Source organism: Plecotus auritus (genome assembly GCF_963455305.1).
Source record: "Plecotus auritus genome assembly, chromosome: 11".
Lineage (NCBI taxonomy): Eukaryota > Metazoa > Chordata > Mammalia > Chiroptera > Vespertilionidae > Plecotus > Plecotus auritus.
Window position 1 is genome coordinate 9,084,709 of NC_137777.1, and position 24,461 is coordinate 9,109,169.

General features: G+C 36.3%; 1 protein-coding gene across 1 annotated transcript; it reads left to right on the forward strand.

Moving 5' to 3' along the window:
- The first annotated feature begins 286 nt into the window (after positions 1–286).
- Positions 287–23,355, forward strand: CIBAR1 (CBY1 interacting BAR domain containing 1). The gene is made up of 8 exons (XM_080646176.1): positions 287–447; positions 881–1,115; positions 3,734–3,802; positions 4,803–4,904; positions 9,024–9,128; positions 14,500–14,613; positions 20,043–20,162; positions 22,276–23,355. The coding sequence occupies exons 1-8, from the start codon at positions 356–358 to the stop codon at positions 22,363–22,365; spliced, it is 927 nt and encodes a 308-aa protein (XP_080502302.1). The 5' UTR covers positions 287–355; the 3' UTR covers positions 22,366–23,355.
- Positions 23,356–24,461: the final 1,106 nt, after the last annotated feature.

Consider the following 24,461-nt stretch of genomic DNA (forward strand, 5'->3'; position numbering starts at 1 on the left):
AAGGTGAGGTGGTAAAGCACTGCTCCTTCCAATGGCAAAGGCTCACATTTTCAGAGTGAGAATCGGACAAATTGAGCAAATGTTTGAAGACGAAATGCCGCAGAAGAGACGGGACCCCACAGGCCTTCAGTTTCGCGTTCCTGGTGGGCTGGCCTGGAATTTTCCTCCTTTGCTCACACCCTGGCCCTTGGCTAGCCCGAGACGCGCCGCCCTTGGGGAACCTCTCTCCCGGCTCCCGCCGACTCCAGCATTAGCTTCCGGGACGCGCGCCGCGTTGCCTTGGAAACGCGGGCGGGACGCGGCGGCGCGCGGGGCGGGCTCTCGGGCTCCCGCAGCCGCAGCTCGCGCCCCGCGCATGCCCCGGCCCTTCGGATCCGGTCGTTGGGCCCCGGTCCAGGGTCTCGGTGGTGTGCGAGGCAAGATGCTGAGGCGCAACTTGGAACACCGGTAACCGCCCGAGCCCCAGCTGCCCAGGGGGTCCCGCCGGCGAAGGCTCGGTGCGGGAAACGGATCCTCTCTCCGTGCGGCCTCTGCGCCGAATTCGAGCCTCGGCGGGCGGCGGGGGTCCTGCACGCGGCGCCGTGGGGCCTACCTCCCCCGATTGCGGGAGCCCCGGTGGCAGCCGGGCGTCGGGGCTGAGCTGCCCTAGCAGCCGCCACCCGCTGCGTTGCGGCCCCGGGAGCCCGGCCTCTTTGTGCGCCCACCCCGGCGGGACTTCGAGGCCGGGCCCGAAGGGGGACGGGGGACCTAGAGGAGGGGAATCCGCCTCGGAGAAGCTGCAAAATGCCCCGGGAATGTTTGCCTATCAAATTAACGTGGAGATGAAGCCATCTTGTCCCTATTGAGAATGATTTGCTTTTTGTGTCACCTTTTTCTCTAGGGATGCTCAAACCAGACAACTGCAGAATGCTGTCACAAACGTGGAGAAGCATTTTGGAGAGCTGTGCCAAATATTTGCTGCTTACGTGCGGAAAACTGCCAGGCTGCGAGACAAAGCAGACCTCCTGGTGAATGAAGTAAACGTGTACGCCTCTACAGAGACCCCAAATTTAAAGCAGGGCCTGAAAAACTTTGCTGACGAGTTTGCCAAACTTCAGGATTATCGACAAGCAGAGGTACGGAGCGAGGTCACAGCGTCTTTGTTTTGAGTGAGCCCTGCAGTAGGTGGATGGAGGACCCAGGACGACTCACTGGTAACCTGCAGTGGTGAACACACGCTTGATGATAAACCTGTGTGGTCATGTCGGTGACGCTGTGTGAGTCTGTTAAAGGGAAGCTTCCCGTTGTTTTACCATTTTCAAACTAAACTTTAGGGTGTCTCGAAATCTTGACTTTCCCCATTTCATTTTCCAACCTCTGGCCGAGGAGGGGGTCTTAAACATAGTGTCCCTGGGGAAGAACAGGACATGACCTGTGTCTTGTGGTCAGGTAAGTGTGAAGTATGTCTGGAGATGGAAGATGCTGGGAATGGTCATGTAAGTCAGTAAGGAACACACGGACCAGAGATCTTGGCTGTTTCTTTGCTCAGGGAAGTTGACCACTGTTGTCACTGAGGGGGTGGGAGGGGCGCTGATTTATAGCGTGAATGCAAGCCAGTAGTGAGACTTCGTGGTGGTGAAATTGTTTTCCTTCCAAAAGCCCATTTTTTTCCTTTAATACCTCACAAGCACTTTCACTTATATTTATTTAGGTTTCAAGACAGGTTAACTTGTCAGAAGTTGTCCATTGCTTCTTTGGCCCTTTTCTCCTTAGTGCTTTTGATCTTTTTTTTTTCTAAAGCCTAAAACAGAAATTTCAATGATCAAAAACAAAAACAAAATGAGTATGATGATTTTTGGACCTATAATTGCTATTCATACAGAAATTTGAGTAGTTATGTTTGGGTGTACTTTTCTGGAAAACTGTTGAGTTTTGTCATACACTTCTTTTGCAATAAACAAGCAACTCTCATAGTTACACATAACTGGTGGCTTACTATTTCAGAAATAATTTCTACTGACAGGTAACCCTAAAATCCCTTGTTAACCAGTCATTTCCGTGTCCCTTTCTAGAAAACCTTTATGCTATTTATCAAATAGCAAAGTAAATCGATTCATTTGTTCTCCTTTTTATTTCCCTTGCTTACCAAATGGTGGAGGTGCTAATGAACAAAAGGTAGGCGACAAAAAGGAGAACAGAAAAAAGCCTTGGCTAACCCTTCCACTGAGTAATCAGTGTATGGATTATTCAAAATGGTATAGACTAACTATCCTGAACATTCATGGCTTTGACTTTAGGATTCCTAACATTAAAATGCTCAATGAGAACTTGATTTTCTTTGTTTTCCTAAAATCTTTTCAAATGAAACATTCAGATACATTTATAAAAGCTGAAGAAAAATCAATATGAAATGTACTCACTGATTATCTATCTAAACATGTATTATCAATAAAAGCCCTTTTCCTGCTACAAAATACTTGTTCTTAAACATTAAATACATGTCAGCTTGCATTACCTATCCTGAAAAAGAAAATTTTAATGTTCAGAAGTTATTTTTCTTATGCTATATACTTGCTTATAAAAAAAAAAAATCCACTTCTTTAAAAATCTATTAGTAAAAGAATTGCCCAATATGTGATAAAAGCTATGTTTCAGAAGTGTTTACTTCTAAATAAGAGAGATCAAATGTACAGGTGACAGCTCAGGAACACCTGAGACCATTTATCTTATTCCCTAAGCGTTGATGATTTATGAATGGCTTCCCAGAAAAAAATCGCAGCTAATACAGTGGTCTCTAAGCTTTCTTGATTTTGAGGTTTGTGTTGCTTTAAATGTTTCCAATATGCTGTATCCTTCAGCTTTGCTTTGCTTTTCTTATCTGGAAGATTGGTCTATTTACAGTGGTTGGCAAACTCATTAGTCAACAGAGCCAAATATCAACAGGACAACGATTGAAATTTCTTTTGAGAGCCCAATTTTTTAAACTTAAACTTCTTCTAACGCCACTTCTTCAAAATAGACTTGCCCAGGCCGTGGTATTTTGTGGAAGAGCCACACTCAAGGGGCCAAAGAGCCGCATGTGGCTCGCGAGCCGCAGTTTGCCGACCACGGGTCTATTACATTTTGGAGAATATATATTTAAAGTACCCAACACTGTGCTAAACACACTCAAAGTGGCAACTGTATTAAAATTTGAGATGTCTTGCCGCTGGTGTGGCTCAGTGGTTGAGCCTTGACCTATGAACCAGGAGGTCACAGTTCAATTCCGAGTCAGGGCACATGCTCAGTCCCCAGTGGGGGTTATGCTCTCTCATCATTGATGTTTCTATCTTTCTCTGCCTATCCCTTCCTCTCTGAAATGAAATCAATAAAAATATATTTTTTTAAAATGTTTGAGATGCCTTAAAACTTACCCAAAAGCTACTTACTGTAAGGTACGAAAGTCATGCAGAGATGGTACGGCAAGGATGAGCTCCTTGGAAACCTGAGGGATTTCCTTGCCATACTGTGCACCAGGTGATTTTCTGCTTTCATGGTTACTGTTCAGCTTAGCAGTTGTTTAATGTGTTCAAGGTTAGATTCTGAGTCTTATCAGTTCTGGTGATTACTGAAGATAAGTTGAACTGTGACATTTTAATTTGAAAATTTTTTCAATTAGTCTGTGTAGTAATTATTTTTAGGTTAAACAGCTTTTATTTCAGAATTGAAATTTTGATCTATGTTTCTTTTCAGTTATATTTTATAATTTTAATAGGTTGAAAGACTTGAAGCCAAAGTAGTTGAACCATTGAAAGCTTATGGGACCATTGTAAAATTGAAACGAGTAAGTAAATTCATTATTTTTCTACTATTATTAGGTATCCTAGCAAAAAGTATGATTCCCAATAATTTGTTCTTTTGATAAAAAGTACAATGTAGTGTTTAATCATTTTTTATACACGCTGAAGAGCTATTTCCTAGAACTTTGAGAATAAAAAGATGTTTTTAGTGAGCTTACTAAGTATACCACTGAAGCAACATAAAGCAATATTTTGTTTATTATGGACACTTTTAATATTTGTAGTCATGAAGACTATATGAACAGAAATTATTTTACTAAATACATATGAGTTTATACTTTTGTTTTAGAGCAGATAATAAAATGTAGACTAAAAATGGGAATAGCAAAATTCTATTTTTTAATTGAGGTATAGTTGACATAACATTAGTTTCTCGTACACAACATAATGATTTGATAATTGTATATATTGTGAAATAATCTCCACAGTAAGTCTAGTTAACATCTGTCACCATAATTACAATTTTTGTGTGTGTGAATAGGATTTTAAGATCTATTCTCTTAGCAACTTTCAAATATGCAATACAGTGCTATTAACTATAGTCACCATGCTGTACATTACATCCTCAGAGTTCTATTTTTTAAATAAACTTTTATTGATGTATAATTTACATGTAATAAAATTTTCCCGTTTTAAGTCTTCATTGAATTTTGACAAATGTGTATATATAACCACTATCAAAATTATATATGTGTAAATATATATATATACACACATATGTATATATACTGTATATGTATCTGTGTTTACATGGTTATAAATTTTCATTGAAATTATCTGGTCATTGTCATTTTGAGAGGATATTAAAGAAATACATATGTGTGCATTGTCACATACAGAGGTACACACTAATTCTGCAGCAGTAATTCCTGTGGTAATGATGCCTGAATCAAACAAGACCATTCTCCTATTCTTAAATCAGAGTGTGTGTATTTTATTTCTAAAATCACAGATTATTATTAACAAAAAAATGCCTATTTGCAGGATGACCTCAAAGCAACATTAACAGCAAGGAATCGAGAAGCCAAACAGTTAACTCAGTTAGAAAGAACACGCCAGCGAAACCCATCTGATCGACATGTTATTGTATCCTTTGAATTTTGATCTTTAAAAAAACATTTTGTAAGGTATGCAGTACAAAAGTAAATATATATGGAAATTATGCATTTCTACTTTTAAATGTGCAGAGAATCTATAATAAAAGCGTAATATGCAAATCGACTGAACAGCCAAACAGTGTAAAGACCATCTGGATGACCTTCCAGATGAAGCCACAGTTGCGGGGGCCGAGGTAGCCACCAGGGCTGCGAAAGCCTACTCTCACACGAATTTCGTGCACTGGGCCTCCAGTTTGAATATAATAGTCGAAAAGAAATATGCATTCATGAATTTCCACAATAAAAATTAGGTAATTTTAAAGAGAATACTAATTCAGTCCCCTTATATTGTTTTTCACAATAGATATTCAAAAAATAAAATAACATACATGTAAATGTTTTTATAAAGAGTATAAGATCCTGAGATTTTTTTCAAATGATAATGACTATTAATTATAAAATTAAAGATCTATGATTAATTATAATTTAGCAATGCTATCTGCCCTGTTTTTAAAAAAGGAAAGGAAAAATCTTTTTTTTGCCAAAATAATTCCCTTTATCTTAAAAAACAAATCAAAAACACTATATGAAACCACAGTTATGACTGCCAGTCAAAACCCTGAGATTCAAAGAGTATAATTGATGTCCACAGCACAAAGTGATCTAGATAGGAGTGTCTACTGTAACAAAGTTCTTCTGTTAGAATGACTGTTTCTTAAACTGGATTGTGCCTTGTTCATGACTAAACAAAAGAATAGAAAATTGCCAGCATCTGGGATGGTGCAATTGTATAGAAAGTACTAATTTATCCCACTGCCTCTTTTTCCCATTTCTTATGTCTCCTTCCTACTTCCTTAAGGTTTTTACTGCCCAGCTCAGCCAGAAACCACCTGAGGAGTGGCTCTTTGGGGTCTCTTGAGGTTCCAGAACACTTCCATTCCTGAGGGGAATCCCTTGAGCAGTGATTTGGGGCTTCGCCAATTGCCTGGTCCTCCTTCCTTTGGACCAAAGGTACATATGCCCAACCTTGTAATAAACAAAAATGGGCAGCCACAGGGCTGGGACTACCCATTGGAGGCTAGGACAGGAACATCTAGACAGTACTTGAGGCTTAAGATCTACAAACCAGAGATAATAGAGGTTGGGTTTTAAGTAAGTCAGACAAAGAATGCTAGAAAATTTATGACTGACAAATAGGGACTAAGGCAGAGGCCAGGGGATGTCACTAGTTTTTAAGAATTAAGTCAGAGGTCAAAATTTTGTTTTGTTTGTTTGTAGAAGAGTACATAGAGGCAGAAAAAAAAGTCACGTCTGAAATCCTGAGTGGTTGGCAAGATTGAGTGCGAGGCATTAGTATTGACACTCAACACGAGAAATGAATCTATTCCTAAAACACAGACGTTACTGACTTAGATGCTGTTCTTTCAACACTGCTGTGGAGGATGTAATCTTGTACCATAGATAAAACAGGTCTGCAGATTCACATGGGGAGGAAAATGCAACAACTGGATAGCTTATTGCTATAGGTGAATTGCTATGCTCACTGGGAAAGATCTGTGAATCCAATGGATTTTGACAACCTCAGACAAGAAAACAAATAACAATCTACATATAAATGTATTTGATATAAATATATATGTAAATATATTCAACCATAGCATCATAGAATATTAATCAGGATAGGCCCTTAAAATATATCAGACCATTCAAAAGAAGCACATTAAAGTTCAATACCTATATATATATAAAAGCCTAAGTGACCGAATGACCATTTGACCGGTTGCTATGACGCGCACTGACCACCAGGGGGCAGATGCTCAAGGCAGTAGCAGCCCCTCCCTGGATCCCCACAGGGCACACCAAGGGACCCCACCAGTGCTCATGCACCAGGCCTGTGGTGTGAAATAAAATGGCGTAGCTCTGGTACAAGAGGGTAAGGTAAAGAAGAATCCTAGGGCTCTGCCTCCTCACTCCTTAAGACCAGGTGGCTTCTGAACAAGCTGCCTGGATCACAATTTGAAAAACACCAATCTGACTCACCCCTTTATAAGCTGCTTTGCACTCATGAGATATACTGGTATTCATAAAGTCATATCGTATTTTAATCAAAACAATTTCCTACTCAAATCAGTATAGGATTTTGAAGAATTCTCAACAAGAAGAAACAAATCTATATCCTCTTTGTTAAAAATAGCTGTGTAACTTTGGGCAAGATGTTATGCTGGAATAAAAGGATTTGAGACTTTAAGAAATGAAGAGTAGTTCCTGGCGGTGGTAGATTAAGATACTGACGTCACAAGAGCTTCTGCTTCCCCATTTGTTCCTCCTTTAGCCAAATCTATCTACCCTTCCAAAATCTAAAATGAAACTATCAACAAGTGGGAAGGGGAAAGACGTGAACCAAAAGAAAGTACTTACAAGTAAAGAACTGCCTGAATCACAAATACTACTAAGAAATTAGTCCGCTTGAAACTCTCATTAGTAAAAGTTTAACATGCATCAAATAACTATAAGAAATTTTTTCATTCTAATGAATCTTCTGGGGAGCTCTATTTTACTTTTGAATTTTCTGTGATGAAGTTACATTTTTTAAAATCCCGAGCCCGGTAACATAGAGAATTGTTTTTGGTTACTAGTTATGATTAAAGTTAAAAGTTTGTGTGGTTTTAAAAAACTTTACACCCTATGGCAAGTGCATACACACACACACACAGAGGTATAAATGAATATATTTTTAAATGCTTAATATCTTGAAATTGTTTAATTAACCTAATTGTAAGAGTATATAATCAATATGTAGTTATAAAATTGTAAGAATATATAATTCTTTAAGAGTACTAGTATATGGTTTTAATTTATTGAAAAAAAACTGTTCTCTGAAATGTCTTTTTTCCTTTATGACAAATTTCAGTCACAGGTGGGTAATAAAGTGGTGTGTCGAGATGGATCCTTAGAGTAAACCGTTTTACTTATTTCAATTTATAAATTTTCTTGAAAAAGAAGGCAAGGGCTAAATGTCAATATTATGTGTCAAAAATGGTGGCAGATGCAAAGTTTCCTCATGGATTAACTATTAAATGATTATATGTGACACTTTTGAGCAAATAATAATACTAGCATAGGAAATTAAACTTGATTAAAAAGAACTGAATCAGAAAATTGGTCTGTCTTTTAAAATATCTATGTTACTGTTTAACAAAAAACTCTTAAATATTTTTGGTTAACTGTTGTCCTTGAAAGAGCTGCTTTTTTAAAAGAAACACATGATAAGATTGGAGATGTTCTGCACTTTTACAGAATTGCAGCCACAAGCTAATATATTGCTATTGAGCTCTTGAAATGTGACTAGAGTAACTGAGAAACAGATTTTAAATTTTCATTTAATTTTAATCAATTTAAGTGTAAAGAGCCGCATATGGCTAGTGCCACCATTGATTGTACAACACAGATCTAGACAGTATAAGTACTTACTATGAGTGTATGAAGTAAAGCATTAGACTTGTCATCTAATTTATTAGTTATTGGTATATGTAATATTTCATGTAATAAGCATTAACTAATAGTAACAGTGTAATATTGTTAGCTTATATGAATATACAAATAGAAACTCAATGTAATATATATTTTACTCCACCTGATTAGAATATTACAGAATTAGAAATATTTAATGCATTTGAAAATAAATCACAAGCCCTTCGTTTTGTGGGGGAGACAGGGATAAAGGGGAGAGAAATGATGAGAAAAATAATATTATGGGTGGCACAGACTGTGAAATATGTGAAAGAAGTAGAAAAAGACAGATATAATTGTTTTATAGTAAATCATCCAAAGGTGATATAGGAGGGAAAATGATTTAGTAGAAAGGGAGTTTTGTTTTCTTTTGTTAAAGATCATGAATCATGTAACTTCACAGATTTAACTTTATTTATTCTGCATGTGCTTTTTATATAGATCATTTTATTTTATGTAGCAAAAAATATTATCAGACATTTATACTGTTATGCCAAAAAGCCAATACTGCAATGGTAGTATTTACAAATTGACTCAAATTAACAGATTCTGACTTGATTTTTTTTTTCATATCTTTTGTTGGGCAATACTTTTGTAGGCAGAAACTGAATTACAGAGAGCTACAATGGATGCTACTCGAACAACTCGTCAGCTGGAAGAAACTATTGACAATTTTGAAAAGCAGAAAATAAAGGATATAAAGGTAATAAAGTAACTGTTAAGGTTCAAAACATGTTTTCTAACCTTTATGTTTTACTTAAATTTATGAAAAATTTAAATTACTGAATTTTTTTTTTCAATTACAGTTGCCATTTATTTTACATTAGTTTTGGGTATACAGCATAGTGGTTAGACATTTATAGAACTTACAAAGTGATTCCCGCCCCCCATAAGTCTTGCACCCGTCAGATACCATGTATAGTTATTACAATATTATTGACTACATTCCCTAAGCTGTACTTTAAATCCCCATGACTAGCCAAGACCGGTTTGGCTCAGTGGATAGAGCGTCGGCCTGTGGACCGAAGGGTCCCGGGTTCGATTCCGGTCCAGGGCATGTACCTTGGTTGCGGGCACATCCCCAGTGGGAGGTGTGCAGGAGGCAGCTGATCGATGTTTCTCTCTCATCGATGTTTCTAGCTCTCTATCCCTCTCTCTTCCTCTCTGTAAAATATCAATAAAATATATTTAAAAAAATAAATAAATAAAAAATAAAAAAAAATAAATCCCCATGACTATTTTGTAACTGCCAATTTGCACTTCTTAAAACCTCTGCCTTTTTTACCCAGTCCTCACCTTGTGGGATTGCATACTGGTTCAGCCACTATGGAAAACATTCCAGTGGTTCCTCAAAAAATTAAAAATAAAACTACCTTATGACCTAGCAATATTCCTTCTGGGTTTTATCTGAAGAGATCCAAAACACTAATTCAAAAAGATATATGCACCCCTATGTTCATTGCAGCATTATTTACAATAGCCAAGGTATAGAAGCAGCTTAAATGTCATTGATAGATGAATGGATAAAGAAGAGGTGGAAAATATATACAATGCAATAATACAAGCCATAAAAAAGAATGAAGTCTTACTATTTGTGACAACTTGGATAGATCTAGAAGGTATTATGCTAAATGAAATAAGACAGAAAAAAATCAAATATCATATGATTACACTTATATGTGGAATGTAAAGAACAAAATAAAACAGAAACAGACTTATAGAGAATAACTTACTCTGATTTTTTTAGCCGAGTCTGTGTGAAAAAGACATTTTTAAAATGTATCAGATGTTACTTTCTTATGGAAAAAAATGGTAGGCTACACATCCAACCAGAGACCAGGTATTCAACTTTTTATCACAAATATTATTTAATCAAAGGGAACATTTATTATGTTTTTATGTATCAGGCACTGTTCCAGGCACTTTATATAAATTATCTTTTAATCCTTACAGCAACCCCATGAGAATGAAGTGGCATTATCCATATTATCTAAAAAAAATAAGCAGAAGTATAAAGTAACTTATCCAGATAGAGACAAAATTTGAACTATAAACCAATTACATATTTTAAAAATCTGTGCTTCCATTATAATAAAAATATACTATTATTAATCTTTATAGCATAAAGATTTCTAATAACCACATTTTAAAATAAATAAATAGGGTAAGGATAACTAACCATATAAACTTGAATCCATCGTAATAAGGTGTCACAAGAATTGCCTTATTTTATTGTAACACATCAGTCAGTTTGAAACCTTGAGGATCATGGAGTCCAGAAGGTCTTCGTGACTTTTTCATAGGCATCTTAGAAAGATTTGAGGATTGTTTATGACCATATTATGTCCTTTAATACAAATCATTTGATTTACTGCAGATTTTCCTGGAACAAGTATTTTTGTCATTTCACAACTATTAACAAAGAAACATCCTGCTTTCAAAAAGTTATGTTCTTATCAATAAGCATTTTCTTCCACTTAATTATGTCATTCTTCTCTACAATCTGTGAAACAAAATCCACTTGCACCTTTAATTTCTTTAATTCCCTGCCAGTGTCAAAAGATTTCAGAATTTCAGTTTCACTGATAGCCAGGTTCTAAGGTCTCCGGTTTGGTCCTGAGGACCAAAAAACCTTTTTTAAACCTCAATTCAGTCTTCGTTCTGCTGGGTAAAGGTAGACTACTACACATGACAAGCATCTCAGGAAGCTGCCTGAGACAAATGCCTTTACTGAGATGGGAGAGTAGGAGCAGGATATATTTCGGCTTTAACCTAAAAAGTGAGAACGGAGACTTGTGAGGTGTGCCTGATTGCGCTGCCACTTACGGGCTTCCTCAGTGATGGGAATCTAATTCCTTGTTCTCACCAGTGTTCCTCAGGCCTGCAGACTCTTCCCTCACACAGGGCCATCTGTGTCTCTGATCTTGGGGCTCATGACCTCTGCAGGTGTTTTAATTCCCTGAGCACCAGCCATCATAAACTAGGCAAGAGTGAGTGCAGTATTCCCACTGCGATTTCTGATTCCTGGGATTTCCTGAAGAACTGGGACATGGAGCAAGGGACTGCACAGTGGAGGGTGCACAGAGAAGAAAAGGGCTTCCAAGTTTTTCTCTGCCTGCTGTATCATGCCCCTGGAAGAGGGAAGGCTGGTCAGACCACACACCCAAAAAAGGAGGACATGAAGAAACCCCTTTTTTAAAAATTCATACACCATGCAATTTACCCATTTATAAAGTGTTTTATCATGTTTTAAGATCTGTGCAACCATCACCACTCAGTTTTAGACCATTTTCACATTTCATCATCTTTGAAGTGAAATCTAGTACACTTTAGCTTTTACCGACCTGCTCTCATCCCCGCACACGCCCCCCCCCCAAACACACACACACACACACACACAGCAACACACACACACACACAGTCCTATCCCAGTCCTAAACAACCACCTCTACTCTCATGTCTGAATTTGGCTATTCTGGACATTTTATATGAATGGAATCCTAAAATACATGATTTTTGTCATGGTTTCCTTCACTTAGCATGCTTTCAAGATTCATCCATATTTGTAGCATGTGTCGGTACTTCATTCCTTTTTACAGCTGCATCTTCCATTATATGGGTATTGCCACATTTTACTTATCCACTCCTCAGGTGATGGACACTTGGGTTGTTTATACCTTTTGGCTATTATGGTTATAAGTCATCCTAGTGAGTGTGGTATAGTATTTCACTGTGGTTTTGATTTACATTTCCGTGATGATGTTTATTAGCCATTTAGTTTATCTTCCTTGAAGAAATGTCTATTCAGATTCCTCACCCATATTTGAATTGGGTTGTCTTTATATTATCCTATATAATAAAAAGGTAATATGCAAATCGACCAAACGGTGGAATGACCAGTCACTATGATGCACACTGACCACCAGGGGGCAGATGCTCAACACAGGAGCTGCCCCCAGCACGCAGGGGCCAACCTCTCAGTCCATTCTCCCAGCCAGCAGGCTCCAATTACCCAATGGCAAATGGGGACCCAGAGGTGGGGGACGGTGGGGGGCAGGGCCAGTTGCTGGGAAAGATGGCCCTGATCACAGGCCTGGCCTAGGGACCATACCCATGAATGAATTTCATGCGCCGGGCCTCTAGTATTGAGTTATAAGAGTACTTTGTATAATCTGATACAAGTCCTGTATCAGATGTATGATTTGCATTATTTTCTCCCGTTTTATGGCTTCTTTTCACTATCTTAATGGTGTTCCTTGAAGCATAATTTATTTTTAATTAGTCTGTTTTATTATACATCATTGCAATAGGATTTATATGCTAATGGTTTAACTTAATGTGAGTTAAGAAAGTAGTATCTCTAAACAGAATTCTACCAGCAAAAGTTAACTCAGAACAGACTTCTCAGAGCGTTTTTACAGTTTTACGTACATTTGACAGCCCAATGTATGTTTTTCTTTTGTTGCTCATGCTTTTAGTGTCGTATCTAAGAATCCATTGCCAGATCTGAGACCCTGAAGATTTATCCGTTTTTTTCCTAACCAATTTTAGTTTTTATTTCATATCTTTGATCCATTGAGTAAATGTTTGTATATGGCATGAGCTAAAGGTTAAAACTTCTTTTTCTTGTATGTAACTTTCCAGTTGTCCCAATGCCATTTGTTGAAGAGACTGTTCTTCCTCCAGTGAATAGTTTTGGCACCCTTGGTGATCTTTTAGATATTTAAATCAGCTGATACGGTTTTGTTTCTGGACTCTTGTTCTTTCTTTGACCTATAGGTCAATCCTTATGCCAGAACCATACTATCTTGATTAATTAGCATTACTTTTTATTAAGTTTTAAAATCAGAGTGTGTGTGTTCTTCCTCTTTGGTATTTTTTTTTTAATGTATTTTACTGATTTTTTACAGAGAGGAAGGGAAAGGGATAGAGAGTTAGAAACATCGATGAAACATCTATCAGCTGCCTCCTGCAAACCCCCTACTGGGGATGTGCCCGCAACCAAGGTACATGCCCTTGACCAGAATCAAACCTGGGACCCTTCAGTCCGCAGGCCGACGCTCTACCCACTGAGCCAAATTAGTTAGGGCCTGCTTTGGTATTTTTAAAGATTGTTTTGCCTACTCTGGACCTGTTGCAATTCAGTATGAATTTTATAATCAGTTTGTCAGTTTCTATAGGAAGTCAGCTGGAATCGGATAGGGATTGCATCAAATCTGTAGATCATTTGGGGGAATACTACCATTTTAATCCATTAACATGAGATGTTTTCCAATTATATGAATCTTCCTTAATTTAACAATGTTTGTACTTTTCCCTGCCTATGGATTATCTCATCTCTGTTTAGATCAACATGTACATCTTCATTCTCTTTGCTCATAATCTTCCTTGTCATAAGTTGTCAACATGTTCACAATTTATTTGTAAAGGAAATATTGTTTCCAGCAAGATCAACATAGTACAATGAGCAAGAGCTATAACTTCTGAAGACTCAGATTCAAGCCTTAACATTCCAATTGAGCAACACTGGGCAAGTCATATATTTGTAAGCTAAAAAGCTTTATGCAAATGTATGATGCTATTATCAGTAGTAGAAATATCATTATTACCACATAATTCCTTTGTTGTTAAAGAATGTAAGTAACATATAATAAAAAATATGGTGGGATATAATTCCTGTCCAAATAAACATTCTATTGTTTAAACATCAGTTGTAGTTGCTAAAATACCAGCTTCAGAACTGAGCTGCTTTACCTAATACTTATAGGCATGTGGTAACAGTACATAATGGCATACATTTAACTCAATATTTTTTATTACAAGTGTCAATTACAAGGCATAAGTAGAACTGACTAAAAAAATAAGAGGTAAGTAAATGGTAAGGTAGGAAATATTTTGCATAATTTGAAGGTTTTGCTACAAAAGGTCCTCCAACTATTTTTATTTGCCCTGTAGTAAAAAAAGATACCTCTGTATTCCATAAAATGGCAAGACTATATAGTAAGAAATAACTTCAGTACAGTCACAATGCAATTTTTATGATTGTTTAAATTCAAATCTTTGTGTTTTTTTAGACTATATTTTCAGAATTTATCACTATTGAAATGCTGTTTCATGGCAAAGCTTTGGAGGTCTACACTGCTGCTTACCAAAATATACAAAAGATTGATGAAGAAGAAGATTTAGAGGTAGGATTTTGTCTATCTAAGCTTAGTACTTCTATTAGTATGGAAATTTTTTAAAAAGAGCATTAGTTTATTTGGGTAAAAATATCTTAAATTAGAATTCTACAATGGTTAATTTGTTAATTTTGTTATTATACTGAATACATAGCAGTTCCAAATAGCTGAACTCGTATGATTTTTCTCTGTATTTTTAACTTTTCAAATTAACCACAGTGAAGTTTTAAGAGATAACTTGTTAATACCAGTAAAATATAATCTAAATAAAGCCATTACATGAAATAATGCATCATTTTAATATAATGGTAATAAGTCACTTAAGTGTGCTAAAAGCATTCACTGATTTGAACTAACATCTGAGTGTTTACACCATGCACAGTACCCAAAGCTTTTTGTGCATTTTCTCATTCACTCCTTAATCCTGTGAGGCAGGTGCTGTTATTCTCATTTTAGAGCTACAGAAACAGGTTTAGAGGCTTTAAATAACTTGTCCATGGACACTTAGCTAGTAAATAGCGGAATCAGAATTCTAACCAGTTTTCTAGGACTTCATCAGTAAGCCATGAAATAAACACAGGTGTGTGTGTGTGTGTGTGTGTGTGTGTGTGTGTGTGTGTGTATTATACTAGTATATATGGCTTGCTTTGCATCGATAAACGCAAATAAATCTGATTGGCCAACTAACATTAGAGCAATTTAATATCAAAACCTGGCTACAATAAGCATATCTGAAGAATTTATGTATGTCCTACCCTCTTACCTTCCAAGGGGAATGGGAGGGGAGGCACAACAGTATTTTTGCTAAAATAGATAAAATATTCAAGACATACTTTGTACATATTATCTCTACAGTAGAAATGAAAAAGGCCATGCATTCTCAAGATATAACTAGAATTCTGTAGTAAGTGGTGGAATTTGGGAGTGTCTGCCATTTGACAATTTTGAAGATTCCTCCAATTTCTTTTTCACTAACTTAACTTTTACAGGCTTTATACTACTCCGCTGGTTCCAGAAATTTAATAGAGTAAAACCAGATTATATTAAAAAAGGTACATGGATTTAGTTCGTGTAGTTTTCCAATGCCAAAATCTGTTTCGTTACTCAGACATGACCATATTTATGTTTACTGTTTGTCAATAGATGGCTTCCTGAGTGTCCATTTCTTCCAAATACTAAAGCTGTTTCTTCATTTTCAGTTTTCATGTCCTGTGTTTTTAAAACTAGGTTATCAAGCTTTTATCTGTCATTTGTGGAATAAAATAGCAAGTGTTTACTTTGGCCCAGCTACTGATCTATGCACTTTACTTTAATCCTTCCATCAACTTTGATGAAAGTACTTCTTGTCCTTTCTATGGATGAGAAAACTGAGGCACAGTGAGGTTAAGAAACTTCCCAGAGGTGCCCATAGCTAGTAACATAGCTAGGATCCAAATCCAGTACCTTTATAATAGACACTTTTTATCCTCTCTACATTATACTGCCAGAAGCGTGGTTCTTCATGAGTGACATGAACCATTTCCTGCAGAAACAATGCTGCATCGAGTAGCAGGTTCAGAATTGATCCCCCACTTTTCCTGTAAGACTGGAGCCCCCTTTACAAATATTTTCATTCTCCTTTTTCTAATATCCTTGACATGCCATTTAACTGACACTAAAGTTCCTTCAAGTCCTTTGGACCCCAGGATTTTTCCTCATTCCAGAGGTCCTTAAGATGTATTTTTGTCACACCACTTGCTTTACAACTTCTCTTACCACTATTTTTAATCAACTAGATAGGTAGCTTGTGGGAGGAGCAAATAAAAAATTAAAGTTCTCAGGGCTGTGTGGTAGATGCATCATAGTAGGTGCATTTTTTTTGTATCTCCCACTGTTTAATGGGAAAATGTTGAGCAAGTTAACTTTTCCACACTTCAGCATCCTCATCTCTAAAACAGATTCTTATGGCACTTACCTCATAAAATGTTTATTCAACAACTGTTTACTGAGCACCTGTTATAAGCCAGGCACCATTCTAAGTGCTGAGGATTTAGCCTTGTAAGTTGGAAATGGTCCAACTTGTCAAAGCAGAAACTTAAAAATCTACCATGGAGTTAAGACAATTAAAAAAATATACTTTGTAACTAAATTTTGTAATGCAGTCAGTCTCAGAGAAAATATATAGTGTGCTGTGAGTGAAATGTGATGGAGGATTCTAAATAGTCTGAAGCATCAAAAAAATGATTTAATTAGAAGCTTGAGGATAAGGAGAATGCCTGGCAACAACTTTTAGGCGCAGGGTATAGATATACAAAGGTCCTGAGGCATATGAATTATAGGTATAAACTATAACTATTACGCCATACAGAAATTGTGGAGAAGAGAGGACAATAGTCTGGGAGAGTTACAGAACCAAAGTAAAATTAAATCAAACAGATACTGAGAAGAGGAAGTTTCCTTTAAATGCAAGGTTTCTTGGCAATAAGTAGAGAAAATATGCAGAGAGGGACAGAGAAATTACTTGATATTCTTCTTAGGGAGTCCCTGCTTTACGACGACTTACTCTGGCAGCACCTCATTTCTCAGTTAGGCATCCAGCTGTGTCAAACCATCTTACCTTGTTTGTGCTTCACATAAAGGTACTGTCAGGCCCATTTTCTCTGTGCAGTCACTTCAGAGCATATTCGGACGTTGGGATTGACTCCTAGAAGAGTTCTTGGACCATATTGAAAAATGCATTATTGCCAATAAATCTGTTGTTTTGCAGTAAGAGATTAATATTTAACTGGTTTAAAATTTTATCCCAGGAGTGTATATTGTCTTCTGCTTCCTACATTTTACTTCATTTTGCTAGAAAAGTTTAAAAAATAATGTTCTAACAAAACATATATCCCTTCCAAATATTGGTAAGTCATCCAGTTTTTATATCACACCAGGATGCCAATGTTCCATGTCTGGTGCCAAAATACTATTGGGTCCTTGGTAACCTGCCAAATAACCTAATTAGCATGCCTGAATTTCCCTAAAACACAAGTCATGCCTCTTGTCTTAAGTTTCATTCCCTGATTCCTTTTGTGTCTGTACCTCTCTAAAGGTTAAAGGAATGCATAGATGTCCTATAGTTTGGTTCTCCTTTTCCCCAAAAACTTCAGAATTAAATTCATGTTAACATCATTAATTTACCAGGTCGTCACTGTCTTCAGCTAGGAAAATTTGCAGATAAAACAGGGCTCCTTGCAGGGGTGGAACTTTTTTTTCTGCCAAGGGCCATTTGGATATTGATAACATCATTCACAGGCCATTTAAAATTATCAACTTAAAAACTAGCCTGCTATATTTGGTCAGACATTTCATTAACTCACCCCTAATGCCTTGGCAGGGCCAGACCAAATGATCTCGTGGGCCTTATATGCCCGTGGACCAGACGGTCCCCACCCATGCTTTAGAGGAACTTAAAACTAGTTGTGGAGACATAAGTAATTACAAAACAGTGTGATGAAAGCTATACTGAGTATATGAACAGTAGGAGCTACTGACTAGAGAACAGGGGAAACCAGAAGATGGAATCTGACTTGGCTTTTAAAAGATGAGTAAGTTTACTGGAATTTCAGGATGAGAAACCAGCATTGCAAAGTGAGAGTATAGCATGTTCTGCCTGTAGGTATATAGGCTAGAGTGAAGAGTGATGGGTAGGTTTGGGTGATCTTAAGTCTTGGATGTCACCCAAGACATTTGGACTCTGGGTAGTCAGGAGCCACAAAATTTTTTGGTATAGGAATATTTTGGTCTTTAGTAAGACAATTCTAAGTAAACCATAAAGAAAAATGTATAGTCAAAAGTTAAAACAGAAATAGCTCAGGTGAGAAATTGAGAATGATGCCCAGCTTCTAGCTCAGTCTACTAAATTTGTGGTAATGTCTTTCATTATAAAGATAAGTCTAGAGATACACTGTCCAGTATATTAGGCATGTGTGGCTATTTAAGATTAAATTAAAATTAAAGGCTCAAAAGCCACATGCAGCCTTTTTGGACATCCTAAAACAGTAAGCATTTCCATCACTGCAGAAAGTTCTAGTCGACTGCTGGTCTAGGAGAACAGAAGACATTGGGAGTACAGATACAACTGTCAGAAGAGAGTCCATAGAGAATGGTTGAAGGGTAGCCATTAAACACTGCAAATAAGATCTTTCAGAGAAAGGTGTCAAAAAAGGAAAAGTGACCCTGACCAGTTTGGCTCAATGGATAGAGGATAGAGCATCAGTCTACAGACTGAAGGGTTCTGGGTTCAATTCTGGTCAAGGGCATATGCCCGGGTTGCAGGCTCCGTCCCCAGTTGGGGGCGTGCAGGAGGCAGCCAAGCAATGATTCTTTCTCATCACTGATGTTTCTCTCTCTCCCTCTCTGAAGTCAATAAAAATATATTTCAAAAAAAAAAAGGAAAAGTGGCCTAGGGGAAACCTTTTAAAAATATTTACCGTGTGGAGATGTGAAGGAATAGGGTAGCTGGCACATGAGGAGTGTAGCAATGGCATGCATGGAAGTTTCAGTACAAAGTCAGTGAAAAGGACAAAAAGATAACTAGTGATTTTTTTTTTTTGGCAAGAACCATTTCAGTGAAAAGTGATCGCTTAATTGTAGTTTATTGACAAAAGAATGGAGAAGTAGAATATTTGAGAAGTTTCTTAAGGAGTAAAGTTGTATCTTGGAGTGACTAAAAACAGGAGAGGGAAAAAGATTGATCTTGAACTTGTGTGCTGGGGAGGGAATCTGTGGAGAAATAAAGCCTTTTTTGTTGGTTTGATTTGAAATTTTGGACAAAGGAAAAATGCACCTTGAAAGAATCAGAATATTTACTTTTAAAAAAAGATGGGGTGAAGGAAAAAGGGAGGGAAGTTGAAGAAATTACATCTGGTAATCTTACCCATCAATTACATGTTAGAGAAATGGGGGAAAAGATACAGATAAGGAGGCTTAAGAAAGTGGTAAGATTTGGAACCACAGCTTTAAGGAAAAAGGACTGAAAGTAATGGCAATCCCGATCCTATTGAGACTGTAATGCATAAATTATAGTGGTTCCAATTTACTCTGATGTGCTGTACTACAGTGAAGTTAAATGGTAAGAGCTGAGTTGAGGACCAGCAGAGCAGAGAATCAAAGGGGGGACTTGCAGCCTTCCTACTGGATTGCATATTCTTTGAGGGTAGGAACTTGCACATTTTCCCAGGAAAAGCTCAAGTGATTGTTTCAGGGCCCATCACATAAGGTCCAAATAGATTTTTTTAGCCTTCATCTTTACAACTTAAAAAATATTTTTGGTAGTTTTGTTTTAAATGTACAATAAATGATAGAAATTTTGTATCAGGGAATTGGGATGGATGCTTTTAAAAAATAATATGTAAGAAGAATTTATCATGGCTTTCTAGATTTCCATTGTTTAATATCTCCTTTTATTGCAACAGGTTTTCCGAAATTCTCTGTATCCACCAGATTATTCATCTCGTTTAGATATTGTAAGAGCAAATTCAAAGTCACCACTTCAGAGATCACTGTCAGCTAAGTGTGTATCTGGAACAGGACAGGTGAGCTATAAACCATAATTTAAAAGAATTTGAGCTGCTGTCTTTGGAATTGTTCAGTACTAAAAATACTTCCCTTAAGTCATCTGACCTCCTATAACTACCCTTTGTTGTCTCTTAGGTAAAATGATGTCAGCTTGCACTAAGTGCAGCTCTGTTATTTCTTATTTTACTGTGTATACTATAACACATAATATTCTCTAAAGCAGAACACTTCAGAGCAAAGATGGAAAGCACAGGAGAATGCTAATCTAAATTTGTTCTCTGGTAGAGTAAGAGCAAATTCTCAAGTAAAACTGCTTAGGGTTTAAGCCCCACTATCATGATTAGTAATTATACCTAAAAAGGGCTTTTCCTGAGCATTATCATAGATCCAGAAGCACAGATCTTTAGAGAGCCAATTTTCTCATTTCTTCCATATCCAGAAAGTCTAAATTACCTGGTATATACTAGTAGAACAGGAAGAGGTCAACCACCTTTTTCTCTAAAGGACCACAGAGAAAAATAGATTTTGTGGGCTATGTGGTCTATATCCCTCTGTCCCAACTAAGAGCAACCATAAACAATACATTTTAAAAAACCAAAATGGTCCTGGCCGGTTTGGCTCAGTGGGTAGAGCATTGGCCTGGGGACTGAAGGGTTCCAGGTTCAGTTCCAATCAAGGGCACATCATTGATGTTTCTCTCTCTTCCTTCCTCTCTGAAATCAATAAAAATATTTTTTAAAATAATTTAAAACATAAAAAATGGCTGTGCCATAATAAAACTTTATTTTTTAAAGAACAGGCAAACTGGGCCATAGCTTGCCAATTCCTAATTGAGAGAGCTGTTTTCATATCTTGCCTTCAGAATTTAAAATTGAGCAAAATATTTTCAAAATACAACTTTTAGGTAAATTCGATCCAGTACTTTTTCATCTGACTCTCCTCTAAGCTTTTGCTTACTACTTTATATTCATGCATCTCTCCCCTTAAACAACTTACATTTTTATAATTCCAGCATTAAGTGCTGTAAACATAAACTACATAAATTTAGTATTACAGTACATATAAAGTTTTGTTTGACTTACAGTAATGATGTTACCTAAGTTAGCTAACATCTGTGTAGCACTTTAGATATCCCAGGGTTTCTCAACCTTAACACTGTACAGACTTGGTGCCAGACAACTTGGTGGTGGAGGGGGTAGTATTGGTCTGTGCCTTGTCAAGATGTTAAGGAGCATCACTAGTCATTACTAACAAGAGACTAGTAACACACACACCCAGTTCTGACAATTAACAGTGTCACCAGACACTGCCAAATGTCCCCTAGGAGGTATAATCACTCTCAGAAAGGTTTGAAACAAGATGACCCAAGTGATAATAGTAAGGACTTAACGCTAAGTGATGAATTCAGTTTATCAACTCATTCCATTTAAATCACACTATTTTTAAAGTTTAATATTTCAGTTGCCTCGTTGAAATATCCTTGTTTTTGCTATCCCTTTAATCATTCTCATTCAAATACCTGTTTTGAGACCCAAGAATTGTTTAACCTAAACTTTTTTTGACATTCATAATATACTGAGACTACTTTTTTCTTTTTTTTCTTTTTTTTTTTTCTTTTTTTTTTTTAAATATATTTTATTGATATTTCACAGAAAGGAAGGGAGAGGGATAGAAAGCTAGAAACATCGATGAGAGAGAAACATCAATCAGCTGCCTCCTGCACACCTCCCACTGAGGATGTGCCCGCAGCCAAGGTACATGCCCTTGACCGGAATCGAACCCGGGACCTTTCAGTCCGCAGGCCGACGCTCTATCCATTGAGCCAAACCGGTTTCGGCGAGACTACTTTTTTCTGAAAGTATTTTATGTTATTTTGAAGTACTGGTATCCAACTGGAATGATTAATTTCACATTTTTATTCAAAAAAATAACAAGTGAAAAATCTTTTGACTGTTTTTTACCTTAAAATACAGTAAATTCATAGGGAATTTTCATTACTAAAAATTACTACTTATGGACGTTTTTCTGAAATATTTGTCCTATGTATCATTCTCTTTTAGGGCATTTTAAGATACCAAGCATGTAAAAATATTTTTAAGTGAGAATTCTTTAAAATGTGCTTTTTAACAGGGACCCACTTGTCGACTAAGAAAGGATCAACAAGCAGACGATGATGAAGAAGAGGATGAAGACTTAGATGTAACAGAAGAAGAAAATTAATTTTCTTAAACTTCACATTTCCATTTTTATCTTAAATGCCTTGGAATCCAGAATTACTAAACTGTAAAACTTTATACTGGCTTGATACATCAAACTTCAAAATGAAATCCTTCTAGAAATGTAAAATAAAGGAGATTTATGTTGACAAAAAAATGGAGGCTTTAAAAAACATTACACACCAGTCATTTCAACATCCTATCTAGCGGTATGTGATCATTTTGTATAGGATTCTTTTTTTTTTTTTTTCAAAGACTATGGATTTTAAAAGTATTTCATATTAATGCACTATATACCTAGTTGAGGTTGCAATAGTAAATAGGTGACAAAAAAGAAAAATATTTAACAATTCCACTGGCTTCTTTTAGGTTAAGATACCATGCTTTCATTATCAAAAAAGGGTCCTTACTCATTCTGATTAAATATAAATTCTATTCCATTAAGCCTTAATCAAAAGGCATCTTTTTTTCTTTTTCACTTTTACTAAAACCTGAAATTTCTTCATTTAATACATAAATTTACTTTTCAACAAGAGTATAATCACTCTTGATTAAAAGTAATGGAAGTCTAGGATATCAGTGTTTTACAACTATATATACAGTATGTATTTCAGCTTTAAAAGGAGTGCCATATTCAGCCTGATTCTGGTTTTAAAGCAAAACTATCATACTAAAGTTGTCATGGTACTACAACTTCTAGGAACCTGTAATTTGGTGAAATGTTGCCTATGAAAGCATCATGGAAAACCATAAATCATTAAAAATTCTATGAAAAATGCTACCAAATTACCACCTAGTAAAATTGTCTTAAATTTTCACTTATTCCTGAAAATTTAAAACAATTTAATTAGAGCCTTTAGTATGCTGCTGCTTTTGTTTCTTTGGATAGGACATTGTACTTTATTTCATGGGTCCCAATCAGGCATATAAAAACTATGAAATTTATAAAATCATTTGGGAAAACTACAGAAAAATAAAGACTTTCTAGAAAGCTTTTTTGACTGTTATTCATGGTTCTGTTCTTAAGCACTGCTTCCTGAGGAAAATCCTATGTGGTAAAATTACTTCAGAACTTTAAAATATTCAACACATTATAAAATACTAAATTGATATTCTTAAAAAATTGAGGATATTATTGCATCTTTATGTCCCAGTATTTAATTTTGGTGTTGCACTTGAGAAATAAAAACAGGGTTATAGTATTTATTTTGCTGCTTACAATTGCAAGTCACTTTCTCTTGAGCATCAGTTGCCCTTTCTGTAAAGTCAAAATAGTGTCTGATATATATAAAACAATTAACAAATGATTCTGATAAAATGTATGCTTTGCTTACCTCAAAGAAATATTCTAAGGGCAAAAGGAATACTATAGATGATAATACCTTTCACCAATGTAAAATTAGGTTTCTTTTAGACCAGATAGAGATTGGCAAACTTTTTCTTTAAAGGCTAGATGGTAAATATTTTTTTATATTAATGGGCCGAGAGACAAAAATCAACCATTTAAAATGTAACCACCTTTAAAAATGTGAAAACCTCTTTTAGCTTTCTTGTAAAAAAGAACCTCCTCAACCAGTTAACATAGCCTACTTCTTATCTCCAAAATAGGTTTTAGGTTCTTGGGTTATTGGGATTAAATGATACAGTTAACTCATAATTGCAGATCACACATATATATTATCTAATGCAGCTCAATAAATGATAGCTAACATTTAATACAAATATGGAGATGACAGAGTCACTCCTTAATAGATGATATATGGACTAAGAACCATTGCTGTTGACCATGTTCTCAGTAATTGATAAAAGTACACTCCTAAAGAGATTCTTACCCACCTATTGGTTATGGGATTGGTTACTTCCTATACATGACTGATATTTTTTACATTAAGAGAAAGTAAACAAAATTAGCTATGAGATGATAATTACTGAAGCTGGATGATGGGGATATGAGGATTTACCATATTTTTTGTGTTTGAAATTTGATGGTTTGCTGGTAAACTGGCTCTCTAGAATAGAAAGCACCCCAATTTGTCTCATTTGCCAATTTCCATGGTGTAATACTCCATGGCTAATCTCAGTCATTAACATATCATTGGA

What these genes read in the sequence shown, in the direction of transcription:
- CIBAR1 (XM_080646176.1), top strand. Translation starts at nt 356, where the DNA reads ATGCCCCGGCCCTTCGGATCCGGTCGTTGGGCCCCGGTCCAGGGTCTC. An exon ending in AGGCGCAACTTGGAACACCG is followed by an intron (nt 448 to 880) that starts GTAACCGCCCGA and finishes CTTTTTCTCTAG; the next exon opens with GGATGCTCAAACCAGACAAC. An exon ending in AGGATTATCGACAAGCAGAG is followed by an intron (nt 1,116 to 3,733) that starts GTACGGAGCGAG and finishes TAATTTTAATAG; the next exon opens with GTTGAAAGACTTGAAGCCAA.